The 24,059-nt window shown below is 39.0% G+C and overlaps 2 protein-coding genes across 8 annotated transcripts; both read left to right on the forward strand.

Moving 5' to 3' along the window:
- The first annotated feature begins 6,701 nt into the window (after nt 1-6,701).
- On the forward strand, nt 6,702-12,365 carry REPTOR (repressed by TOR). 6 transcript variants are annotated; one of them, XM_025302726.1, is made up of 6 exons: nt 6,702-8,163; nt 8,493-9,133; nt 9,387-9,797; nt 10,118-10,606; nt 10,785-10,910; nt 11,143-12,365. In XM_025302726.1, the coding sequence occupies exons 2-6, from the start codon at nt 8,506-8,508 to the stop codon at nt 11,235-11,237; spliced, it is 1,749 nt and encodes a 582-aa protein (XP_025158511.1). In that variant the 5' UTR covers nt 6,702-8,163; nt 8,493-8,505; the 3' UTR covers nt 11,238-12,365. The 6 variants fall into 6 exon arrangements, with proteins under 6 accessions (XP_025158511.1, XP_011154822.1, XP_025158512.1 ...); XM_011156520.3 differs by having other exon boundaries at nt 6,703-8,311; nt 8,544-9,133; XM_025302727.1 differs by having other exon boundaries at nt 6,703-8,167; nt 8,526-9,133.
- Nucleotides 12,366-15,329: 2,964 nt separating this feature from the next.
- Nucleotides 15,330-23,349, forward strand: LOC105192399 (zinc finger CCCH domain-containing protein 13). Of its 2 annotated transcripts, XM_011156525.3 has the most exons (10): nt 15,331-15,926; nt 16,563-16,638; nt 16,731-17,131; nt 18,871-21,078; nt 21,219-21,527; nt 21,791-22,133; nt 22,214-22,374; nt 22,599-22,882; nt 22,967-23,084; nt 23,192-23,349. In XM_011156525.3, the coding sequence occupies exons 1-10, from the start codon at nt 15,733-15,735 to the stop codon at nt 23,298-23,300; spliced, it is 4,203 nt and encodes a 1,400-aa protein (XP_011154827.1). In that variant the 5' UTR covers nt 15,331-15,732; the 3' UTR covers nt 23,301-23,349. The 2 variants fall into 2 exon arrangements, with proteins under 2 accessions (XP_025158439.1, XP_011154827.1); XM_025302654.1 differs by lacking the exon at nt 23,192-23,349 and having other exon boundaries at nt 15,330-15,926; nt 22,599-22,752.
- The last annotated feature ends 710 nt before the right edge of the window (nt 23,350-24,059 follow it).

Raw genomic sequence — 24,059 nt, forward strand, 5'->3', positions numbered from 1 at the left:
ACAAAAATCATCCGATGTAAGTCTTATATTCCGGGGGACATCCGAAAAAGATAGAGATAAATAAACATGTTTATGTTTTTAAAACAATACGAACTTAATTAAGAGAATTAAGCTGCATTACGATAGCTACGATTCTGTTATATATTTATATGTGATTTATTATTTATGCCTGAAAAATAAGAAATTATGTTAACAAATAGCGTGAACAATATTATTAAAACGCAAGATGATAGTAAACGTTACTTTATTTGGTTTGGTATCTGTATTTGCATCATAAATTTCATCCTCTCCATCTCCTTCTTCCTCTTCCATGTCCATGTCTGTATGTCCTAAAAATTCAAAATTCGCTATAACAGCTGTTTCTGTATCTAATATCATTGCTTCTGCTATAGAAGATGGCTGTTGTTGACAACAATAAATTATATATAAATGTATAACAGAATCGTAACTATCGTAATGCAGCTTAATTCTCTTAATTAAGTTCGTATTGTTTTAAAAACATAAACATGTTTATTTATCTCTACCTTTTTCGGATGTCCGGAGTATAAGACTTACATCGGATGATTCTTGTCTGTCCTGTGTTCCCTCATTTCCATTTAATGCTGGAGTATTCATTTTATCTGAGTCTGTATTATTATAATATGTCCCACCGTATATTTCATTTCTCGCCTTTCGTTGTGAGTCACTGCGCAGGCGTGCTCCGTAGGCGGAACAGTGATTTTCATTCTTCTCGAGTCGGGATGCGTTCCGAAAGTTGCAAAAAAACGGGCACTCATTATTATGTCCGCGACTGTACGTATAGTATTAGGGCCAGAACACAGACTTCTGCATAACGCATAATACACAACGTATAAGAGAATCAACCAATCAGAGTTCTTTATTTCTGTCCTGAGGAGGGAAATGAAGAAAACTAATTGGTTTATTCTCTTATGCGTTATATATTATGTGTTATGTAAAAGCCTGTGCTCTTGCCCTTATGGTTTAGTTGTGTGAGTGAACAGGGTAATCAAAACATAGTTTAAGATGTAATCAAAAGTAATGAAAACATAGTTTAAACACATTCCAAAATACCAGCGAGAATTTTCAGAAGAAAAATAATTGCAATACCGGCTGTAGTACAAGAAATTGCGAAACACGAAAATAATTTTTGACATGACGGTATGTGATTAATCAGTTGAACCACAGTCGCCGCCATTTTCGAGCCAAACCGTGTGAAATGGATGAGGAACCTTGTTCTGTTCCTCTATTTACGGACCTTGGTCGGCATCTTTGATGTTAATATTGCTAAAAATGAACTGCACATGCGCAACCTTTGGTTCTCTTTAGCTGCACTGCGGAACTAGGGCAATAAGTTAAAGTGAGAAAACTATTTTTTCTTACTCTAACTTATTGCACTAGTTCAGCAGTGCAGCTATAAAGAATAGACCTCATGCATCAATGCAGAATGAACCATGGCACAGGTAATAGACACAGAATTTTCGTCACGTTGGAAATTTTATTTCTATTGCCTGTTGTCAACCAATCACAGCGTTCGGATTGTTAAAGTTAAATTTATGAATTGTATGGTGCGTATTTGTACATGTATGTACAAATCGAATTTTATAAAAGAAGAACTAACAATTGAATTCTATTTATACAGGATGTCTCATTTTAATGTCCCACCCCAAATAACTCTTCAGTATTAAAGTTTCAAGGAAAATTATTTCAATAAAAATTGTAGGGGTTTAAGTGAGTTACCTTATGATGACCTTAACTTTGACCTTGACCTCTATTTTCAAGGTCATTTGAAGGTCAACTTGCGTTTTTTAAATGGGCACCTTTATTTTTTTATTATACTATCTTTTTCTACTAGTTAATTTGAACAATTTTTGTCTAAAATATTTTTTTATTTGTCTAATATTTTTTGAGATATTTGAGGAAAACTTGATAACTTTTTCAATATTTAACTTACGATATCTCGCTAATTATTTGTCGGAAGAAAAAGTGGTACTAGACTTTCTTACTTTATTTAGTCTCAAGAATATCTTGTTACAATAGCGCCTTGACTTTTGTTAACTTACTGATTTTTGGAAATTTCAAAATGATCAAATTAACAAAAATCAGGGCGCTATTGTAACAATATATTCTTGAAACTAAATAAAGCAAGAAAGTCTAGTACCACTTTCTCTTCCGACAAATAATTAGCGAGATATCGTAAGTTAAATATTGAAAAAGTTATCAAGTTTTCCTCAAATATCTCAAAAAATACTAGACAAATAAAAAAATATTTTAGACAAAAGTTGTTCAAATTAACTAATAGAAAAAAACAGTGTAATAAAAAATAAGGGTTCCCACTTAAAAAATGCAAGTTAGCCTTCAAATGACCTTGAAAATAGAGGTCAAGGTCATTATAAGGTAGCTCACTTAAATCCCTACAACTTTTATTCAAATCATTGTCCTTGAAACTTCAATACTGAAGAGTTATTTGGGGTGAGACATTAAAATGAGACACCCTGTATCATACAATGTTTGATCATTGCAATTCAGTGGGACTCCCCTTGGGAGGACAGAGAAGAAGAAGAATATATGAACGATTTTTTTGCTTTCCATGCGGTATACAATGGCTGCGTTCAGCAGAACAGTTGCAAAACCGTTTTATGATTTTCTTCTCAACGGTATTAAACAGACTCAGCGGTTCAACATGTTCACTCAGCGGTCGCCATGTTTTTCAGCGAACTAAAAGTAAGCTGAATCTAAGCACAACATGTTGAGCAAGATGGATGCTCCCAATTTATGTGAAGCGTAATACACATATAAAGACGTTATATATAATGTAGATTCTATAGAAGTGCATGAGCAATTAGAAAAAGATATGTATAAATAATTTAATAATGAAATATATAATTATACTCACATCAAAATATATTAATGCAAATTATAGATAATGTATAGGTTAGAATAAAGCCACACAGCAAAAATAAGAAGAAACGTTTCAAATTTTATATAGATCTTTTTTAATGTAATAAGTGTATAAAATATAACAGCTGAATAATAAAAATGCATGTAGAACTATTTTACAGCAAGTAATGAAAGGTTAATTCGATGTTTACAAATATATATACAGTGCCTATCAAAAGTTCTGGGCCATCTAAATAATTTTTGAATGGTTTGAAATGTAGGATTGAAATTTATAGGGATACAATGGGATCACAAAGTCTATTATTTAACCACAAAAACACCCACCTCCACACCCCTGGAGGAGGGGAAACCAAAAAATCTTAAATGGTATATGGGGTTGAGTGAGGGCTCGTTCGAAAGGGCTTTCCGAGACGAAAACAACGCAAAGTCGCCGAGGTCTCTACGATTTTTTTTTCGCAGAGTTATGATCATTTGAACATTTCTATTGAGATTTTGCGATAGCGAGGGCCCACGGCGACAACAGAAGAAAGATAAGGCTTCACACGGGCACGCGCATTCCTGAATGTATGTGTGTGTGTATGTCAACAAAGATAAGGACCCTCCCCCTCACACATACACAAACTCAGGAACGCACGTGCCCGCGTGAAGCCTTATCTTTTTTCTGTTGTCGCCGAGGGCCCTCGCTATCGCAAAATCTCAATAGAAATGTTCAAATGATCATAACTCTGCAAAAAAAATTGTAGAGACCTCGGCGACCTCACATTGTTTTCGTCTCGCAAAGCCCTTTCGAACGAGCCCTCCATAGACGTATAATAAATAAACCGCGCGTTCAGCGGAGGGGGCGTTCTATATTCGAAAGAGACAACATGCTTTCGTTGAGCAATCTATCGCTTTCTAACGATGCGTGGTAAGGGTAAAGCAGTCTTCCGTGACAGGGGAAACAGAAGTAGGAGAATATAGAGAAAGGGGAATTGTGGCAAAGAGAAGAAAATACGTCTGATATAAATATGGAAAAATGACGCATATGGAAAAATGACGATTTTGTATGGAAAAATGATGAATATGGACATATGACGATGGGTATAATTACATACCGGTGGAAAATAATCTGTTTGTCACTTTTATATGCATTCCTGCGGCATACACAACAATATAGACTCATTGTGTTACGATTATACTTTTTGTGTTATGATTATACTATTATGAATAAATACGTTTTATAATCTTTAATGTCAATCGTCTTGTTTACATACGCTTTGTTTCACGAAAAGAAGAATCGGAGACATAACACTCCACTCTAAACAGGCGGAGGGACCAAATACCTCACCACGCATCGTTAGAAAGAGACAGACTGCTCCAGGAAAGCATGCTACCTTTTTCTAATATTGAACATGTGCAAACAAAGGAAACGTTGCGAATGCGCAGTCTATATATTATATGTTTATGGAGCCCTCATTCAATCCCACATGTCATTTAAGATTTTTTAGCTCCCCCTCCCCCAGGAGTGTGAAGGTGGGTGTTTTTGTGGTTAAATAATAGACTTTGTGATCCCATTGTATCCCTATAAATTTCAATCCTACATTTCAAACTATTCAAAAATTATTTAAGTGGCCCGGAACTTTTGGTAGACACTGTATATGTATCACTCTGACAAGTACAAAGAGCGTTCAGCAGAACATCCAAACTGTTGTAATGTATCACTAAACCGTTTACAAAGCGCTGAATTCTGCTGAATGCAGCCAATGGCCGCGTTCAGTAGAAATAGCTGCTTACTAAGCGCTTAGTGATTATTGTTCCTGATTGGTTCATTCCCTTGGATTCGTTAAAGATCTAAAAGAGTACTCCAATCATAGTTAATAATCACTAGGCGCTTAATAAGCAGCTTTGTCTGCTGAACGCGGCCAATGCTAGGCTAGCTATTTACATTGTACTGAGAAATAGCAACATGTTTTTGTCATCCATAGCTAACGACCTACAAAGGAAGTCAATGAACATATTATTATATTAATAAAACCATATACAGTATAAACATATACATATATATAAGCCTTAATATATAATAGTATTTAATTTATAGCATAAATCCAAAATATAAAAAGAACTAAAAATTATGTGTTACTTTTGGATTATGTTTGACTACATCAAGGCTACGTTCAGCCCGTATTAGATTATGATTTGGGGTTGAGATTGGATTGAAATTTGACCAACTGGAAGAAAAAATAATCTCAAATATAGTAAATTTAGTCCTGATTGGTTAAATTTCAATCCAATACTCAATCCCAATCCGTAATCTGATATTTCCAGGCTTTCCGATATTTACTACCAGGGCTGCGTTCGAAAACGTCACTCGGATACTCTCTCTCTCTTTCTTTATCTCATTTTTATTGGTTTGTTCTTTTTAGCTGCACTACCGAACTGGTGCAATAAATTAAAGTAAGAAAAAATATAGTTGTCTCATTCTAACTTATTGCACTAGTTCCGCAGTGCAGCTAAAAAGAACAGACCATAGCCCGTATTCTTGAAAAATTTTGCATACGATGTTTCACGAATATCACTAAATATCATAGTTTTCAGCTAGTTAAATCGCCCCATTGATGAAATATCGTATATGATATTTTTCTCAAATTTTCGCGAGTCAGGGCCCATATGTCTCTCTCACACCAACGCAGCAGATGCATCCGAGAGACGTTTCCGAACGCAGCCCGGTACCGAAAATATATAGCTTGTACACTGAAATATATGCTAACTGGAACGAGCGCTAGGCCTGAGGCGCGAATAGAGAAAGAGAGAGAGAGAGAGAGCGTCACTGGGTCTCTAAAATAGCACTGTGTCTTTATCTAGTACAGTCCGAATCAAAAGCTAAATTGGTTTCTATATACATATCTATAAGCAGGGTCCGTTTGACATTACAAATGCTATTTTTTTTTAATTTTCTACCTACAATCTTTTTATAACTTTTATAATTTCTCGCTCTTTTTTCACTTTTTCATTCTTTCACTCTTTACTTTCAGCGACTAACTTTTTCATTGACTGTACCTCATTATCCCCACTCTTGACGACACTGTGGGTCAGATAAGGATAAGAGAGGAACCAGGGAACCTCTCTCTCTATTCGCATGCAAATAATAGAATCGTACGCCAACGCTCGTTCCAGTTAGTATATATTTCAGTGAGCTTGTATCACATATACTATAGATTTTCAGTACTATTAGTAAATATCGGAACGCAGCCCAACTATGAATACTACGCAGCCGATATAATTCAAACGTTCTGATTGTATGGTTTTTATCTCCATAGCATCACTGTGCATCGATGCCGATAATTTCTTATTTCTTTTTTCTATTGCTTGTTCTTATTGCCTGTTGTTTGACGTTGTGCAAAGACCTTTATACGTTACATATCATACCATTAGGGTTACTTTGCTTTCATCTTGTAGTATGAGAAAATATGAAAAACTACTCGCACAGCGTAACGCTTATAGTACATTATGTAGTTTTTCAAAAATTTAATTGATTACTTTCCAATATTATGTATATGAATAAATATGATATTCAATGCTCTTCAATTTCTATCCTCATAAAAATTTAAAAATTTGCAATGGTAACAAGAGGAAAGGGAGTATTAAAAATTTTGCATTTTTTTAAAATTTGAATTAACCGTTTCAAAAAGTATAAATTATTATACAATTTTTGTATGAAACATTTTTTCACATAGCTCGTAGTTTAGGAAATATTTGCAAGAAATGAAAATATCTGTTTTCTTCGAGGGGTCGTTTCTATCCTTAAATGTTGAGAAACGCTGAGAGAGCTGTTAAAAAAATATGGGTCTAGTATTTTTTAATACACTACAAAATCAGTGAGGGACAGTTTTGACGGTTTCCTTGTCAGTGCGATCTAAGACAGCATTAAGTTGTCATGAAGTATGATGTTAGCAGATGGTTGTGTTGATCGTTTATTTCATTCCTAGAGAAACGAACTCAAAGAGACATCATCACAAGCACTTACGAGCGATCCAACAATAGAATCGCAAGTCTTATTTGCATGTCGATCGAACGCGTGACAAGAGGAAAGAGACTTCATGAATCACGCGCGCGCGAGCGCGCACACGCACACACAATGATGTCTGTGCTGTATCCGACAAACCATGTCCTTGAAATCGGACTGCGGCATTTCCGCGCGCGAAAGTGCCTCCCCTACACACGCACACACACATGTAACACCAGGAAGAAAAATAACACACACATGTATGTATGTGCACACGCGGGCGCGCGAGGCAACAATATTAGAATGAAAATTCTCGCCAAGTTACATCGGGCAAAAAAGTGCGGCACTCAGGAAACGGCAGCATGTGATTGGTCGGCGCGGAGTGACTGGCTTGTTATTTCGTGTGATGTGTCATGTGACCCTTTCCTATTTATGCAAACATCACCGATACTTGGCCTCACGGTCTCGTGGCAAAACAATAACAAACATCACACACGTCGTGCCGCGCACGTCATCTCGCACAGTTCTCTCTCCATCCGCAACAGAATTTCGTGGTGTCACGCACGCGGCGAAGTCGCAGTCGGATCGCGGATCCACGCTCAAATTCTCCATAAATTGTCACAAATCTCGTCGTCGTCGGACGAACGGACGGACGGACGGACGGACGGTCGATCGGTCGGTCGGTCGGTCGGACGGTCGGTCGATCGGTCGGACGGACGGACAGAGTGAATCCGCGAGGCGAGCCGACGCGACTGCGGTGGCGGAAAGTGAAACCCAATCTTGTCGTGATCTCCAAGTCTCGTGTGCGCTCGTGAGACGAGCGATGTCAGCCACGGAAAATGCCCGCTAACGAAAGCTACGGTCGCGGTGCGTGCAGTGCGTGCGAGGTGCACGCTGAGCCAATATGTGATTTGGTGCCGTTGTTCTGTGATTGAGATTTGCGCGAAGAAGCGCCAAGGAGAGACGGTTCCTTATTGTGAAATCCGAAAAGGATAGACATTCGCACACAGAAGAGGAGAGAGAGAGAGAGAGAGAGGAAAGGAAGGAAGAGGAGCGAGAGTGACTCGTTGTCGAATAAGACGCGCAGAACTACCGAACGAGAGAGTATTCGGGCGCTTGTTCGTTCACGTTTCCTCCCCGGCAGCTTTGCAAAACCATCGATATTCGCAGCGAATCGATCGAGTCACACGGACGAGTCAAAATCAGAGTCTCGTGCCTCGTGATTGGCATAGAACCTCGTGCACGATAGACGACCCGCGTGCGTTTCATCGTCCTCTGCGTGCGTACGTACGTTTCTCTCTTTCTCTCTCCCTCTCCCACTCCCTTCTCCCCGCGATCGAGCCGTCAGATTCGCGGGAATTTTCTCGCAGTAATAATAAACAACGCGCGCGGTGAGATTGATCGGGTTTTCGGGATCAACGATATATCACGGTACACACATACAAAACACACCGCGTGCATGCACAAATATCGCAAATATCGTTCCTTTCCGCGCGCATGTTGGGTTACTTTTTGTCTGGGCGAACTTTCACATATATTTTCCTTGTAGAGAATTTGATTTGTAGTATAGCAATTAGAGCGCTCTACATTGTCACACGATCTTTGTACGAAGTGTCCCCTTGCTAATGGATAACTCCAAGTACAGCGACTTCTCGCTGGACAGGTTCAACACCATGGATGGCATAGTGAAGCAGGAACCTGTCCAGGAGATGGGTGCAGCTTCGGCATCAGTACCGATCCCTGGTGGACACAGAGGTACACGTGGAGTGTACGATCAGTTCTCGCCCTCACCTCTGACGGCTACCTCTGGATGGACCATGAGGGCAGAACACATGGAATCGCCCTTTAAGATTGATCCAGATCAACTGGACATCTCGTTTAGGATGGATGACGATGATATATTCCAAGTGGACAAGGCCGAACTCATCCAAGGCCCTACTCTGGCCGAATTGAACGCCAATGATGATACTCTGTTGGGAGATTTAAATTTTGATGATTTGCTGCTACCGGAAGAAAGGGTACCACCAATCAAAGTAGAAGCAAATGCTCCGTCATCCACTGGCTCTCTGTTTACTAGTAGCGATGTAGGATTTGCACCTAGTAGTTTTCCTCAGTCTGGATTAACTTTCCGTAGTTGCCCTACATATACAAATACGTATGGATTTAATTTAAATAAAGGTTCCAATATTGTGGACAATGTGGAAGCTGTTAGTCCCACTGCGTTTCCTAGTCCAGGAACTAGCAATATTGCAGGTACATTTAAAGAAATATATTTTACTTCTTAATAATAATAAAATAAGTGTGAAACTTCTGAGTGCATGATATTGATTAAAAAATGTTAGTAGTATTAATGAAAATAGTAACATTATATTTTTGCAAATATAAAAATTGGCCTATAAGTTACATTTATTATTTGTGGGAGAAGTTTGCTGTTTATCCTAAAGAAGTAGGATAATAATAATAAGTAAGTTAGCAATAGTGCTAACTGATTCATATATTATTATAGGTAGTTCAACAGCGAGTTCTTCGACTTCCCCACATCATGTAGCACGGCCAGTTGGGTCATCTACTTTACATGAGTTACTTCTAAGAAGATGTGAAAATCCATTCACTAACCCAGTATCCAATCAGGCAGATAGTATCTCTCCAGCAGGTGGACAATCTAAGGTTTCAAGACTCTCTATGTCTGCACCTACACAGACAATGGCTCTAGACCAAATCTGGGCTCACAGAGAACCACGACAGCACCTTCTGAGTACCAGTAGTCTGGTGGAGGCAGGTTCGACAAGTAGTCTGAGCACAGGAGGTGCATTAAGTCCAGATCCACTTGGTCATCTTGATCCATTCAATCAAGATGAAGATTACGAAGATAGTGATGATGATAGTGACCATTATGATGACTATAGCAGTGATAATGGTATTTATATGTTTAGTAGTATTAATATATTTAGTAGTACTTTTTATATATTTTAATATATCCGAATATGTTTATACGTATATGTTGAAGAGAAAAGATTCAATGTTCATTTTTGGGTTTCAATTGAGATACGCAGTCCAAAAATAATTTATTCTTGACCTCATATATGAAATATATCTTGCAATTTAAAGTAGGACTTAAGTTACAATTTTACAATTACTATTATTATAGTAACAATATCACTAGTATATAACATTATAATTACAGTTATAATTATTGAACCATTATTGCAGTTGTTACAATGATTGTTCTCTTATCAGATTCAGGTGGGAGTGATGGTGAAGAGCAGAGTAACAACAGAATGGATACTGCAGAATTAGGAAGGGAGAGTAGACACAGTAAAAAAGAGAGATTCTTCTGGCAGTATAATGTACAAGCGAAGGGACCAAAGGGACAACGACTGATCGCTAGAGCACGTTTAGAAGATCCGCATGTCTTAAACGAAGCAACTGATCCGGTATTTAGTCCACATTGTGCTCTCAGAGGAATTAAACATAGCGGAAAAGCACGGAAAGGCGATGGAAACGATCTTACGCCGAATCCTCGCAAGCTTCATAATATTGGAAGGGAGTTGGATAAGCTCACCCGTATTATAAATGACATGACGCCTGTTTCAGAATTACCATTCACAGCAAGACCGAAAACACGAAAAGAAAAAAATAAATTAGCCTCGCGGGCGTGTCGCTTAAAGAAAAAGGCTCAACATGAAGCTAATAAAATTAAGCTGCATGGACTTGAACAAGAGCACAGTTGAGTAAACATTTTATTTATATTTTATTCGATTCTTTTGCTTTGCGATAGCTTAGCTAAACGCAAAGCTCTGCCATTAAAGTCGCGCGTGTGTGTAAGTGTAGATATTAAAATATTTAATAGAATATTTCATCCATATCGTCGTATTGAGAAACAGAGATAATCTTGTTTTTTTAGAACGTCTTATTCAGGGCATATCGCAGGTTAAAAACATACTTTCTGTGAAAGCAACCGAACCTCTTAATCCCGAAAGTCAGGAGGAGATTACACGACAATTAGAAAAATGTTGCAAAGTGGCTACTAGTGAGTATACTTCTTTCTCTCTCTCTCTCTCTCTCTTTCTCTCTCTCTCTCTCTCTCTCTCTCTCTCTCTTTTAACTTCATTTCTATATTCAACTTTGCGTATGATAGAAAATGCTGCCAAATTTTGTTATAATTTAAAACAAAATATTTTATTTCAAATATTCTAATCTATATGCAAGATACATATATACTGATATTAATCGTAAGATATATGCGTGAATTTTGATTACAGAAATACGAATAGCAAACCATTCAACAGAATTTGTGAACAGGGTGTTGGATAAAGTTAGAGCCGGTGTTCATGATGGTGGACTCGAAGATATTTAATTTTACATAGAGAAACCTTTTCTTTGTATGTCAAAGCGTGTGTATATAACAGAATAAGAAAAACCGGTTTATGTATGAACATATACATATAAAATAATGCTTTATCTGTAAATTTATCATCTGAACGCTAGAAACAGACTTATGGTTAAGTTAATTTTAACTTATTGGTTAATGTATAATTAACCGATATCCTCGCGTACGTTATTTGTAGAAGAAACGAAACCTTGATTTATGCATTCATTTAACTGGATTAGTATATCGTCAGGTTTTCTTTTCTTTCTTTTTTAATAAAAATGTCTGCATTTTTGTGTTTGTTACTATACATACATTGGTGAAACTGTATATAACAATTTTCATACATCACGATAGCTTTCAGTAATGTTTCTCTTGTACGAATAATAAGTATATTTCTTTTTTTTTATATATATATATAATTTGCAGCTAACTAACGATATATTAGCTGCAGATTTGTATTTCTTATACTTTTTGAGAAATTTAACACGCGATTATATGTTGTCATGAAAGTGCAAGGAAAGTAAATGTTGCATGTCACTTAACGATTACAACGGACTACTAGATGTTATCGGTATTTATTATCGATTAATGATGCACATATTTTGATTTTAACTAACGATAAAAGAGTATATCAACGAAGCTTTCTCTCCGAGAACGATTAAAAGAACATGCTATGCGCAAGTGTCGAGTGAATGCGATTATATTGCATTTTTCTCTTTCGTAATTGTTTATCACGTACACTCATGATTTTAACAAAGATCAAGGTTTCGAAATTACTGATTACATGCGATAATATTGACCCACATTAATGTTTCTTTTTCTTTTTAATATTTCGACGACGATGTAATTTTAAGCGTAGTAATAAAAACAAAAATCTAGAAATGTGCATAGCTGCACCTAGAAACGAGCTTTGAATTATATAGTTGTTTGCTGTTTGCTGACTCAATCTACCTCAGAACGAAACGCTGTACCTACTTTTATTATATTTGTATATATATATGCATGTATATATATATGTATGTATATATATGTGTGTATATGTATGTGTATATGTATATAAATATATGTGTGTATATTTGAATTAAGTAATAAATGGAAAGATTATGAACGTGGCATGACGATTGTTACCGCTTTAGAGAATTTTAGACGGGAGGACGAATGTAGCTGTGCAAAACGTTACATCTGCGTCCATATATATTTAAAACGATCATAGGCCACGGTTAAGTAATTATATTTTGCTAATTACTAATATATAAATATATATATATACATATATTTTAAATATGCAAAATGTTAATCTACATATTCGTACTAATATTTTTTTAATCGATTTTTGTATGTAAAGTTGCATCAAGTGCAGGTTATAGTTACTGCGAGAGAAATGGAGATAGTCATGTAATTATATGTAATGTATCTTCATATATATATATATATATGTATAAATTATATATATATATGTATAAATTATATATATATATATAAATTATATATATATATAAATTGTATGTATATATAAATTATATATATATATAAATTTTATATATATATATATGAATATACAGATATCGTATAATCTTTATCAAATCGTTATGCAGTCTAATTTATTGTTATGCGGATTAAACGTGGAAATTTGATTTATCGTGTGCAACATTTGAAGTAGTCAACGATGTAATAGCAGTGTTAGAGCACAAGACGTCGTCATTCCGATATTGTAATCACGAGTGAGCAGTGAAATGTATTGCGTGTAATCAGAAAATTATTTCTCCAAATATGTAACATTATCACCTTTGTACAAACCGCCGCGTATGGTTATTTCGATGGTAGTTTACTTTTGGTATATTTGGTGGTTCGATGGTAGAAGTTTACTTTTACCGTCTTAATACCGTTGGTTCATGATGACACGTGCGTTCGTCCGTATGCTTGGTGTTTCAATCGCGAGAATCGTTATCAACTTGGAAATTGGCGCTTTATTGTTGGCTGTAAATAGATAACCGCTGTGTAAAAGTCTCAAAGCGCGTGCGAACGCATTTTCCAAAATTAATTGTGCTGTAGTTGAATTGAAGAAGTAACGTGAACGTGATTGAACGATCATTTCGTCAAAATGTAAAATCGATTGAACTGTCATTTTTATTCTAATAAAAAAAAGAAAAAATAGCGCGCATAAGGCTTTTAGAGATGTACAATCTGAAAGTAAGAGTAAGAATCAGCGAAAACCTCAAACGCGCTAGTTACCTGCGACAAACTGCCTTCCGATGGCAGCGTAAAAGACTCTACAATGTACGAAAGTTATGGCAGACGTGTTTCAATTCCGTTCTCGGATCTCATGTTCGGTGTTTATAAATAAGGATATGATAAGTCGCGCAAGCATAAATCTTCGTTCTTGGAGAGTCCGGAGGAAAAGGTTAAAATTGTCAGAGATATCAAGCAATAATTCGCTGATGTCTCATAATGAAATATCGTTGGAATCCCGTGATATCGTCAATGATAATTGAACAGTATTGAAAGTTGGAAAGTTGATGAATTTATCACTTGTTAAAAGTTATCCGCCTGCAATAAGCTGACATGGTTCTCATCGCAATAAATATGCGTTGTGAAGAAAATTAAGAAGATGACATACCCACGTGGATTCCGACATCTAATCAATCTCATAACATCGAATTAGACACGTGGACAACATGAGAAGCCATGAAGAACAAGAACGCTTCTAATGCTACGATGTTGTATAGTTTCATAAGAGTCGAAAAATAAACCAAATCCTCAAGCATTTGATCCATTGTTATGTTTTTGGTTTTTGCCGCAAAAGGAAGCTCAACGTCAACGCTGAATCACCAATAAACTGACTTGAAATTATAATTGTGCAAGTCGCAGTATTGATAGAATCTAAACATCGCTGAGTTAATTTCGTGTCTCTATAAATTAAGATCATACACATATACACATGATTTTAGTTTTGAATAAGTAATATTTTCGCTGTACAAATTATCTACTTAAAAATAAAAAAAAAGAAATGCGAAAGTAGGTTTCTTTTGGATAATAATCGCATTATTTCGTGAATAATTATATAAAGGATTTCTATATACGCATATGTAAATTATACATATATAAGTTTTTATATAATGAATTTTGTTGTGTGTGTGCGTGCGTATGCACATGTATATGCATGGGCACGTAATATGTATATATGGTGTACACATGTACAGATATACACATACACATACACAAATCTTAGCTAGTGAAGACACGGCTGTATCTGGTACACTATATCGCAAATTATTAGTCATCATTTATCCGATTGATCATACTGATTCAAATCATATGATTCACTGTGACGTTGGTTCATTCGTGATTTTCGCATACTTTTCTCACCAAATATGCATACAACAGTGGCAGATGGTTACATACATTTTGCGTCTCAATATTGTTTTCAATTTTCCGTATGAAGCTAAATTATCCTATGAATATGTGCGTTTATGAAACAATTTCTGCAGGAATAATCGCAGGAATTTGAATTATGATATCCTTTTTCTTGCCCCATTAAACAAATCATCGTCTGGAAAATTACATCCTCCCCACACAGCAGAAATATTCAAAGTGTATCATAGGGATATTCTGAAGATATTGAAGATATTCTTAGAATATCCCTGTGATGTATTTTGAATATTTCTGCTGTGTGGCTCACTTTAAATCTATATTCTCTTTTACTAAAAAATCTATTTTTCAGAATTAACTACACACACACACACATCCATGACAAATAGTTATCACGATGTGACAGCTAAAAGAAAGTTACATTTGTAAGTTACGTGAATTTCGTAATACTTTTATGGAACAAAATGTCAAATGTAATAAAATGTCCCGTGTATTATCTACTGGACAAGTACATGGATATGAGTTATGTAGTTCACATTTTCGCCTATAGATGACATCTCTCGTGCTGAGACCCGGCACATACAAGGAGTCTGTTCTTTATAGCTGCACTGCTGAACTAGTGCAACAAGTTAAAATGAGACAACTATATTTTTTCTCATTCTAACTTATTGCACTAGTTCAGCAGTGCAGCTATAAAGAACAGATCAAAGCAATGTGTCGTATGGGATGTGTGTTGAAATGGAGTGCAGCTTCGGCGAGATATCAAGCTGAAAAAGGGAAGAGTGCTTCATCTGTTGAGCGTGTAGAAAAATCTCCCAGCTACTCGGTCCGGAAACCTCTTGAGAAATTTCGCAGGATTCCCTCTCAAGCGTAGGGCGCGTGCGTAAAGCAGCTTCTCGTCTAGCGACACTGCATCCGGGAGCATTGCAGCAGCGAGCGAGTATCCGGGCGAGTTTGCAGTGCAGTTCCGTGCGGAAGAGAGATGGTATTTATCTCCGCGCGTAGCCGTCGAGCCCGCATTGCATGACGATTCCGCACGGGACGAATGGACGTTTGCATGCCGCAGTTATGCACTTCCATTGTGAAAACATAAGTGTTTTATGGTGATAATATGTCAAAATCAAACATAAGGAAGATAACGGCTGACCCTACGAAATGTAATACAGACTCTCGACGGCCGAGTGTGTTTGAGAGGTTGGGCACCAAACCAGCGACCGCCGCCGCAGCCGCAGCCCCTCAGAATACATCGGATTACTGTAGAAACTGGGCGCTCAACGGCAGTTGCTCGTACGGAAAGAGTTGCAAGTGAGTTGTACTACTTGCTCATGGCTATCTGTCCTGTGAAGCTAGCGCACGTCTGGAAAATTTTTAAAGAGACCATGATTGTTCTGGCGGCATACACTTGTCACAATTCTACGATTACTGAGAATATCTTTTAAAAAGTTTCATATTTTCAGTACCAAGATAAGATTGGAAGTGTTGGTCCGCTATATAAATGTTTCTAAAATGATATATTGACTGTGCCAACTTCGTACTTTGCAAATGTCATACCACAGCTGCTGGCGAAACACACTATCTTATTAACTGATTATTTGTTAAGACACTTGATATTTTTACATAAAGAAGCACTCAAATCTAGTTTATTTAAAGTGAAGACAGTAACTAAGAGAAATTAGAGTAACTGAGAGAAAATAAAATATGACAAATTATTCTAGATGGAAGATAAGAATATCATATTTTTCTATTACTTACCTGTTTCAGATTCTCATTTGTTTTGATGTTTTCAACAAATTACAGTTGTCTGAATTTTAACCATCAAGTCTGATTTGTTGTGCTTTATTTGTTTTACAATATGATAACATAAGATTGAATTTGACTTTTGCTTATAGTGGAATATTAAGCAATATTAGTAATTTTACACTTTTTTTGTTTGTTAATTAGATACGCAAATACACATACATTGATAAGTCCATCCAAGCGTGCTAAGAAGGATAATGCAATCACAAGTACAGCTGGAGTAAGTACATGAAATAATAAAAGTTGAAGTACATGATAAATGACTAAGTGAAAAAAAGAAAAATTCTACTTTCAATATCCTTTATATTGCAGCTCATTGAGGATCCTTTCAAACGACTCACATCTAAGATTGTGAAGAAGGCATCACATAGTCCAGACTTAAACATAGAAGAGTGGAATCAAACAGATCTTGAATACGAGGACGAAAAGGTATTGGAGAGACGGCGGCAATTGTTACAACGGGAACTGGAGCTACAAATGAAGAAGGACAAGGAGGTACATGGCAAGGATAAAGTGAGGCAAAAGAAAAAAGCAATGAGCACTTCCTCTAGTTCACGCACTTCGAGTACATCCAGCAGTAGCAGCAGCTCCAGCAGTGAAGACTCATCCTCCACCTCAACATCGGATTCGCGAAAGAAAGTCAAGAAAATTAAAACCAAGCGACATCACAGCGTCTCCACCGATTACAACGAGGATAAGGAGAGGAAAAGAAAGTAAGTGTTTCTTACAAACACAGTATATATTTTATATATACTTTATATGTGCCACAATATATTTATGTAATCAGTTATTTGTGTAATCACAATCATTCATTTATGTAATCAATTCATTTAAATTATGTATTCTGTTATTTCTCACAGTTTTCACACACGCATAGATATAATATATAAAATATAAAAATGATATAAATGAAACAAGAAATAGATGTTTTGAAAAATGAATGTAGAAAAAGGCATCTTTCATATGTATATATTAGGTCGTTAAATGTGAAATGTCCGATTTTCTTAAGTACTACGTTCGACAGCCGATATATCGGACATTTCACCTTTACAGTTCTTGGCTTTTTCTTCTTGTGAAGGTACATTATCATTCTTTCAAACGCATATTTTGGTTTATGATTATTTTTCAAAATGTCTGTTACAATAATCTTTGTGTAACTATGGATAAGTTAAAAATTCGTGTTATTTTTGAATATGAGTTCCGTCGTGGAACCAATGCAGCACAGACAACTCGAAATATCAACGAAGTGTTTGGTGAAGTTGTAGCTAATGAACGCATAGTACGTCGATGGTTTGAGAAGTTTCGTTCTGGCGGTTTTAATCTTGAAAGTGAGCCACGTGAGCGACCTGAGACCAAGGTGGATAATGATGAGCTGAAAGCTCAGTAGTGGAACCGGATACATCTCAAACTACGCGTGAATTAGCAACAAGGTTTAACGTTACTATTCCAACGATATTGGACCACTTGAAACAAATCGGCAAGGTAAAGAAGCTGGATAAATGGGTTCCGCATGAATTAAACGAACGTCAGAAGAGAAATCGTCTCAAAGATTGCCTTTCTTTACTATCACGACATAAAGGCGAACCATTTCTACATCATATTATTACGTGTGATGAAAAATGGATTCTTTTCCACAATCGCAAGCGTCGGCACAATATTTGGATATAGATGAAATACCGAATAGATGAATACCGAAACACAGTCCGAAACCGAATATTCACAAAAGAAAACTAATGGTGTCTGTTGATGGTCTAGCGCTGGTATTGTCCACTAGAGCTTCATGAAATCTGGTCAATCGATTACAGCGGATGTCTACTGTAATCAACTGGACGAAATGATGATGCTTGCGATTAAGCAGCTGAGATTGGTCAATAAAGACAGGTCAATCCTCTTGCAAGACAACGCTCGACCACATGTCGCACGTGGTCAAACAACGTTGCTCAAACTGCAGCAGCTGGACTTGGAAACTCTCTGTCACCCACCATATTCACTAGACCTTGCACCAACTGACTACCACTTCTTCCAGACACTGGACCACTTCTTGCAAGGAAAAATATTTAATTCTCAACAAGCTGTGGAAAACGCCTTCCGCGATTTCATCGTCACTCGCTCTTCAGGCTTCTTCGTTGCTGACATGAGCTACCGTTAAGATGGCAGAACTGTGTCGATACTTTAGGCGCATACTTTGAGTAATTTTACTATTTCTGGTTTGAGATATAGTAAACCAAACTTTTTATTCGAAATCGGGCATTTTATACTTAATGACTTAATATATGTATATAGTTTTTTTTTTCTTTGGAAAATATACTATTATAAAATGTTAGTCACGTCGGCACAATTTATGTTAATTTGTCACTTATTAATTGTAATATTGTAGAATGTATATATATGTGTATATGTGTATGTGTGTGTGTATATCAGGATTTCGCATTATATATCTGCAAATCCGTAGGTTGAAACTCAAAAGACTGGGCGCAAAGAACGAGAAAGTTGTAAACAAGAAAAAACGCAAGCTCGAGAGCAGTTCTACGAAGAAGGATCCCGCTACGCGATCGATCAAGAAGTATGGCTCGTCCTCTTCTGTGCCCAGGAAGCATTCGACCTCACTGCGCGCCAGATCACCCGCGATGCAGCAAGGATCCGTGAGCGGAGGGGTAGCGTCTACCACGACCATAGTATTAGGCTCGTCGGTATCCGTGGCGCATCATGCGTTATCTTCGTCGTCCAACAAGAACCGGGAGAGGAACCGAAGTGAATCACCCAAGGCGTTGAAGAGTGCCAGGGAGATGGACAAGGAGGACGGCAGCAGGCATTACAAGAAGGTGCGCGACGTGGACGAGTGCTTATCCAAGGACACGGCGGCCAAGTGCAAGTCCTTCGACAAAGTGACGAAGGAGCAGGAGAAGGAGAAGAACCGCGCGATCGACGACAAGATGAAATCGGACGACGGTCGGCTGAGATCCAAGTGCAAGGACAAGGACAACATCCGCTCGCGCACACCGCCGCCGTCATCGTCCTCAGACCGGTCCAACAAACATCAGCATATGAAAGAGGGTACGTCGAAGACTCGTCGCAGCCGCACGCCGGACAAATCGTCTCGACCAAGACGCGATCTTACCCCGGCGAAGAATCTCGAGAAACAAAGCGGCAGCGGTGGTGGCTCATCATCGAGTCGCGCGAGGGACACGGAGAAGAAAGAGCGCGATTTGCACAAACAGGACAAAAGCAAGGAACGGGAGGACGCACGGAAGAACGAGCAACTGAACTCAAGCAAGCAGGCGAAGCAGACAACGACGAGCTCCCAGGACGAGAGCTACCGCAGGAACGTGAGCAAAGACTTCGACGAGAAGTCTTCGTATACCACTGGCGAGAAAACGGCGCGGCAAAAGAGCCGCGAACGCCGCGAAAAAGAAACCAGGGACGAGCAACGCGGTCACTCGACCAGGTTGGCTCGCGACCAACGGGAGCCGCAGCGCGATAAGGACAAAGACGAGTCCCAGGAGCGTTGTCGAGAGCGGCAACGAGAGCGAGATCGCGAACGGGAGCGAGATCGCGAGAGGGAACGCGAACGAGACCGGGACCGGGACAGGGATCGCGAACGGGAGCGCGACCGGGAACGCGAGAGAGAACGAGAGCGGGAGCGAGAGCGTGACCGAGAACGGGAGAAGTCTATGAAGCCGCGGGAGAGGGACGTGCCAGCTACGGTAGTGTCATCGACGTTGAGTCTATCAGCGGACAAGAACTCGCGCTACAGCAGGAACGTGAAGGAGCGGCCGTTGAGTAAGGACGTCTCGTTCGAGAAGGGCAGCGCGCGCGAGCGTAGAAGCGAACGTGAGCGAGAGCGGTCCGAAACGAAGGCTCTCGCCGAGCGCGAAAGGAACTCGACGCAGCGGCTGGACGGTAGGTACGAGCGAGGCGTCGTGGAGAAGGACACGTCGGCGCGCAAATCGAGCGTGAACTCGCCGAGGGACCGCATGGACCGTTTCCCGCGGGAGTCGTCATTGGATCGAGCGTCTCTGCACGACAAAAGCGCGCATCCCGCGACATCGTCGAGCGGTGTCCAGTCGACGGCGGCATTGTCGTCATCGGTGCCCGTGGCTTCGTCCTCTTCGTCGGCGGCAGCCGCGACACCCGGAGCCGCGTCGTCGTCCCGCGATCACCTTATGGACATGGTGGACGGCAGTAATTACGACAGGGACAGTAGGCACAGAAGGTTCGGCGTGAGATACGAGCGAGGACACGCGTCTGAGCGGAAGGATCAGGCGCGGATCGAGCGTGTGGCTAGTAAGATCGACCGAATGGTGGACCGCCGAGATGCCACTAGCCCGCGACGAGCTGTGGACTTGGACAGAGGCTTCAACAGGAACTATGGCAGGATGTCGGAGCACTGGGAGGAGCAGGAGGAATCGTCCGCACATGTGGAATACCGAGATCATGCTCATATTCATGAGGAGGACAGGAGAAAGACTGTGGACAGCAGGAGGTATGACAGTCCTTTCGAGGAGAGACGCGTCGCTCGCGACGAAAGATCCAGAGAATCGAGATACGTGATCCAGACTACTGAGCGAACGTCCTTTGATGACCATCGGCATCACCACCATCATCATCGTCATCCTCTCTACGCTGGTGACAAGTTGAGAAGTAGTGGCACCAGCATTAGGTAACAATCAACATGAATTAATTCCGGCTTACTGTTTTATCGCTTTATTTCTGATGTATCAAAAGATTTCCTATGTTCCGCAACATTTTTCAAGTAAACTTACCATATATTGAAGGATCCTTTTGCCTTTTGTTAATTAGAGATGAAGGCGTCTCCAATGATGATTGGGAAGGTCATCATCGCGACGTGGAGCACGGTCGAGACCGGGGCTACCCGACGGTGGAATGGGAGGAGAGAGAATGGCGTACGAGAACATTGTGGGAAGGCAGGGACAGTCTTCCTCGCTCGGAGATACACGATGACGAGTGGAATTCCCGCTACGACGGTTCAATTGCTGACTGGAAGTCCGGCGATACGCGCAAATGGGATAATCAGAATGTACACGTACGATCGCATTACAGAAACGAACGCTCCAAGGACCTGGAGCTCGGAGAGCCCACGCAACATAGGTAAACGTTCAAGTTGTAGCGTAGTTTTACATAAGATTAAGCAAAAGTGATTATGAAGTAACTTTGTGGCTTTATATCTTTATAGATCTTGGAAGAAAGATGTGTTAAGGAATCGAATATTGTAGAATATTGTAGAATTTCGTGCATATATATAAGAGACTGAAGTTTTTATAATATTCATTTCAAAGTTTTTCGAAGCTGTACAGGGTTATCTGTTGTTATTTTACGTTATTTTCACCAATTGCCATTTCATTTTCTTTCAGTAAAAGACGGTCGTATAATCCTCCCGAGACAAGAGAGGAGCCGACTATACATCCGTCCGCCAAGCAGGCTGCCATCTATGGCAGCATGAAGGAAGAACCTATCAACAAGAAGTTGATGGAACTCGCTGAGGGTAAATTGTGCACGACCAGAGAGAAGTCCACCGACAACTTCCAGAAGAAGAACACGCAGAAGGAGAAGCCCGAGATCAAGGAACCCGTGGTGACGGAACCACCCAAGCGCATCATCGCCGACGAGTCTTTGCAAACTCTTCACACCGAGAGCGATCTGAGTGACATCAGCGATGATCCTGACGATATACTGAATATGGAAGAAGATACCGCGGTATACATATTTTGACCGGCGCGTTTATCTCTCTTTATTTGCGAGTGCATTTTGCATGCTTTTATGAAATCTTTCAACAGGATATGGAAACTGGTAAAGCACGGGCGAGTAAAAAAGCACCGGATGCTGCACACGCACAGTCGACCGCGCAGGAGCCGGCTCAACTGTCGCCGAAGGAACCCGTGGAGGAAGCGATTTTCAATGCAAAGCCCAAGGATAACACCGACACGGTGTCATTGAGGTAAATCGCACGAATTGTAAAGTATCAGATTTTATATTTTATATTCTTTCGTCAAATTTATATTTTCTCTTGGTAGAGTCACACACAGTACGCACACAGTAATAATATTGACAAGCGAAATGATCGATCGATCATTTACGTTTCACTAAGGCGAAATGATTATCGCATTATTACGTGGTTGGCTTCGTGCTTCAGATGTTATATACAATCATCGTGTATCTTAGGAATATGGAGGACGATAATATGGAGACTATGGACTTCGAAGAGATTTCCGACGGCGAGTTGGAGGAGGACATCAAGACAAGCGGCAAGGGACTGGGCGACGCTTTGGGAGTCGACTGGGAGAGCCTCGTGAAGGAAACGCAAGCAAGAAGAACGGTCACATCCACTCAGGACTCCGCGGAAAATCGCTGGCAATGTAAAGCTATTTTTTATCGGATCGGTATATCGCAGAAATATGCGGGCGAGGATTTCGTGAAGAAACTTCTCAAGAAATACGAGAAGAACGGTGAGTGTTTTGCACGTTAAGAATGTGACGAGTTGGCTTGTGCACAAATAGCAAATTCCACTCTCTTCTTTCGTTTCTTTACAGACCACAGAGAGTGCTTGCTCGATAATATCGCACTAATGCATACGGCGCTCGCGCGAAATCGACTACTGCAAGATTTGGGCAACGGCGCAATCCATTCTGTGGATGATTCTTTGTACAGGTGAGTCATACTTTTTATATAAATGAATTTTGTCACATTGTTGTGGGAAATTTGCACGTCAATATACCTTCGTATAACATTCTTGTATCTATCAAATTCCGTTGCAGAAATAACACCGCGAGCTATGACGAGGATGTGGATTACGACTGGGAAACGTTAAAGCCAAGCAACTCCTTGTACGAGGAGGCGAAGTGTTTATTACAGCAAGTTGTATAAAAGAATAATGTGAAATTTACATCATCGTGATTTCTTGTACTTTTTTTTTATATTGATCATGCAAGATATATACACATACACATACACATATATCGTCTGCTATATAATGCATTTCATGCTGTGCAATACATCTTATCGTATCCAATCGGCATGACTCTACAATCCACTCGTTGATCGATCAGTTAAGTGTAGAGATATCTAATCACATTGAATAATATCAATTATTCATAATTTTCATCGAAATATTTACATAATCGTATCCATCAGGATCATCGATAAATCCTCGTATATACTCCACGAAAACATAATTAATTATCATCGTCAAACCTGTACTCTGTCGGGAAGATATTTCTACACGTGCCACGATGACAAACTGTTCTAGTATGTATACTCAATGTTTGTATTATACCACGTATATTTTTTGCATCAAGATAATTGAATCATAGGTTGAAACTGATATAATTTTATTGCGAATTTAATTATGAATTCCCAACGCCATAAGTGCGCTAGAGACTATTCTATTTATACAAACATCGTGTCTCGCGAGGATTATTATCGCATGTTTTGGATATTTATATTCGAGCTTTGCAGAATATCGGCATCAATTGCTGCTTGATCAATCAAGAAATGAAGCTGAAAATTGTGATAGAGAATCACGTTTCTCCATTGTTGTTCTCATATATGTAATATATTTATGTACGCATTATGTGTAGCATAATTCATTTTATATATGATATATATATATAATGCTATATTATA

Source organism: Harpegnathos saltator, unplaced genomic scaffold (genome assembly GCF_003227715.2).
Source record: "Harpegnathos saltator strain DR-91 unplaced genomic scaffold, Hsal_v8.6 scaffold51, whole genome shotgun sequence".
NCBI lineage: Eukaryota > Metazoa > Arthropoda > Insecta > Hymenoptera > Formicidae > Harpegnathos > Harpegnathos saltator.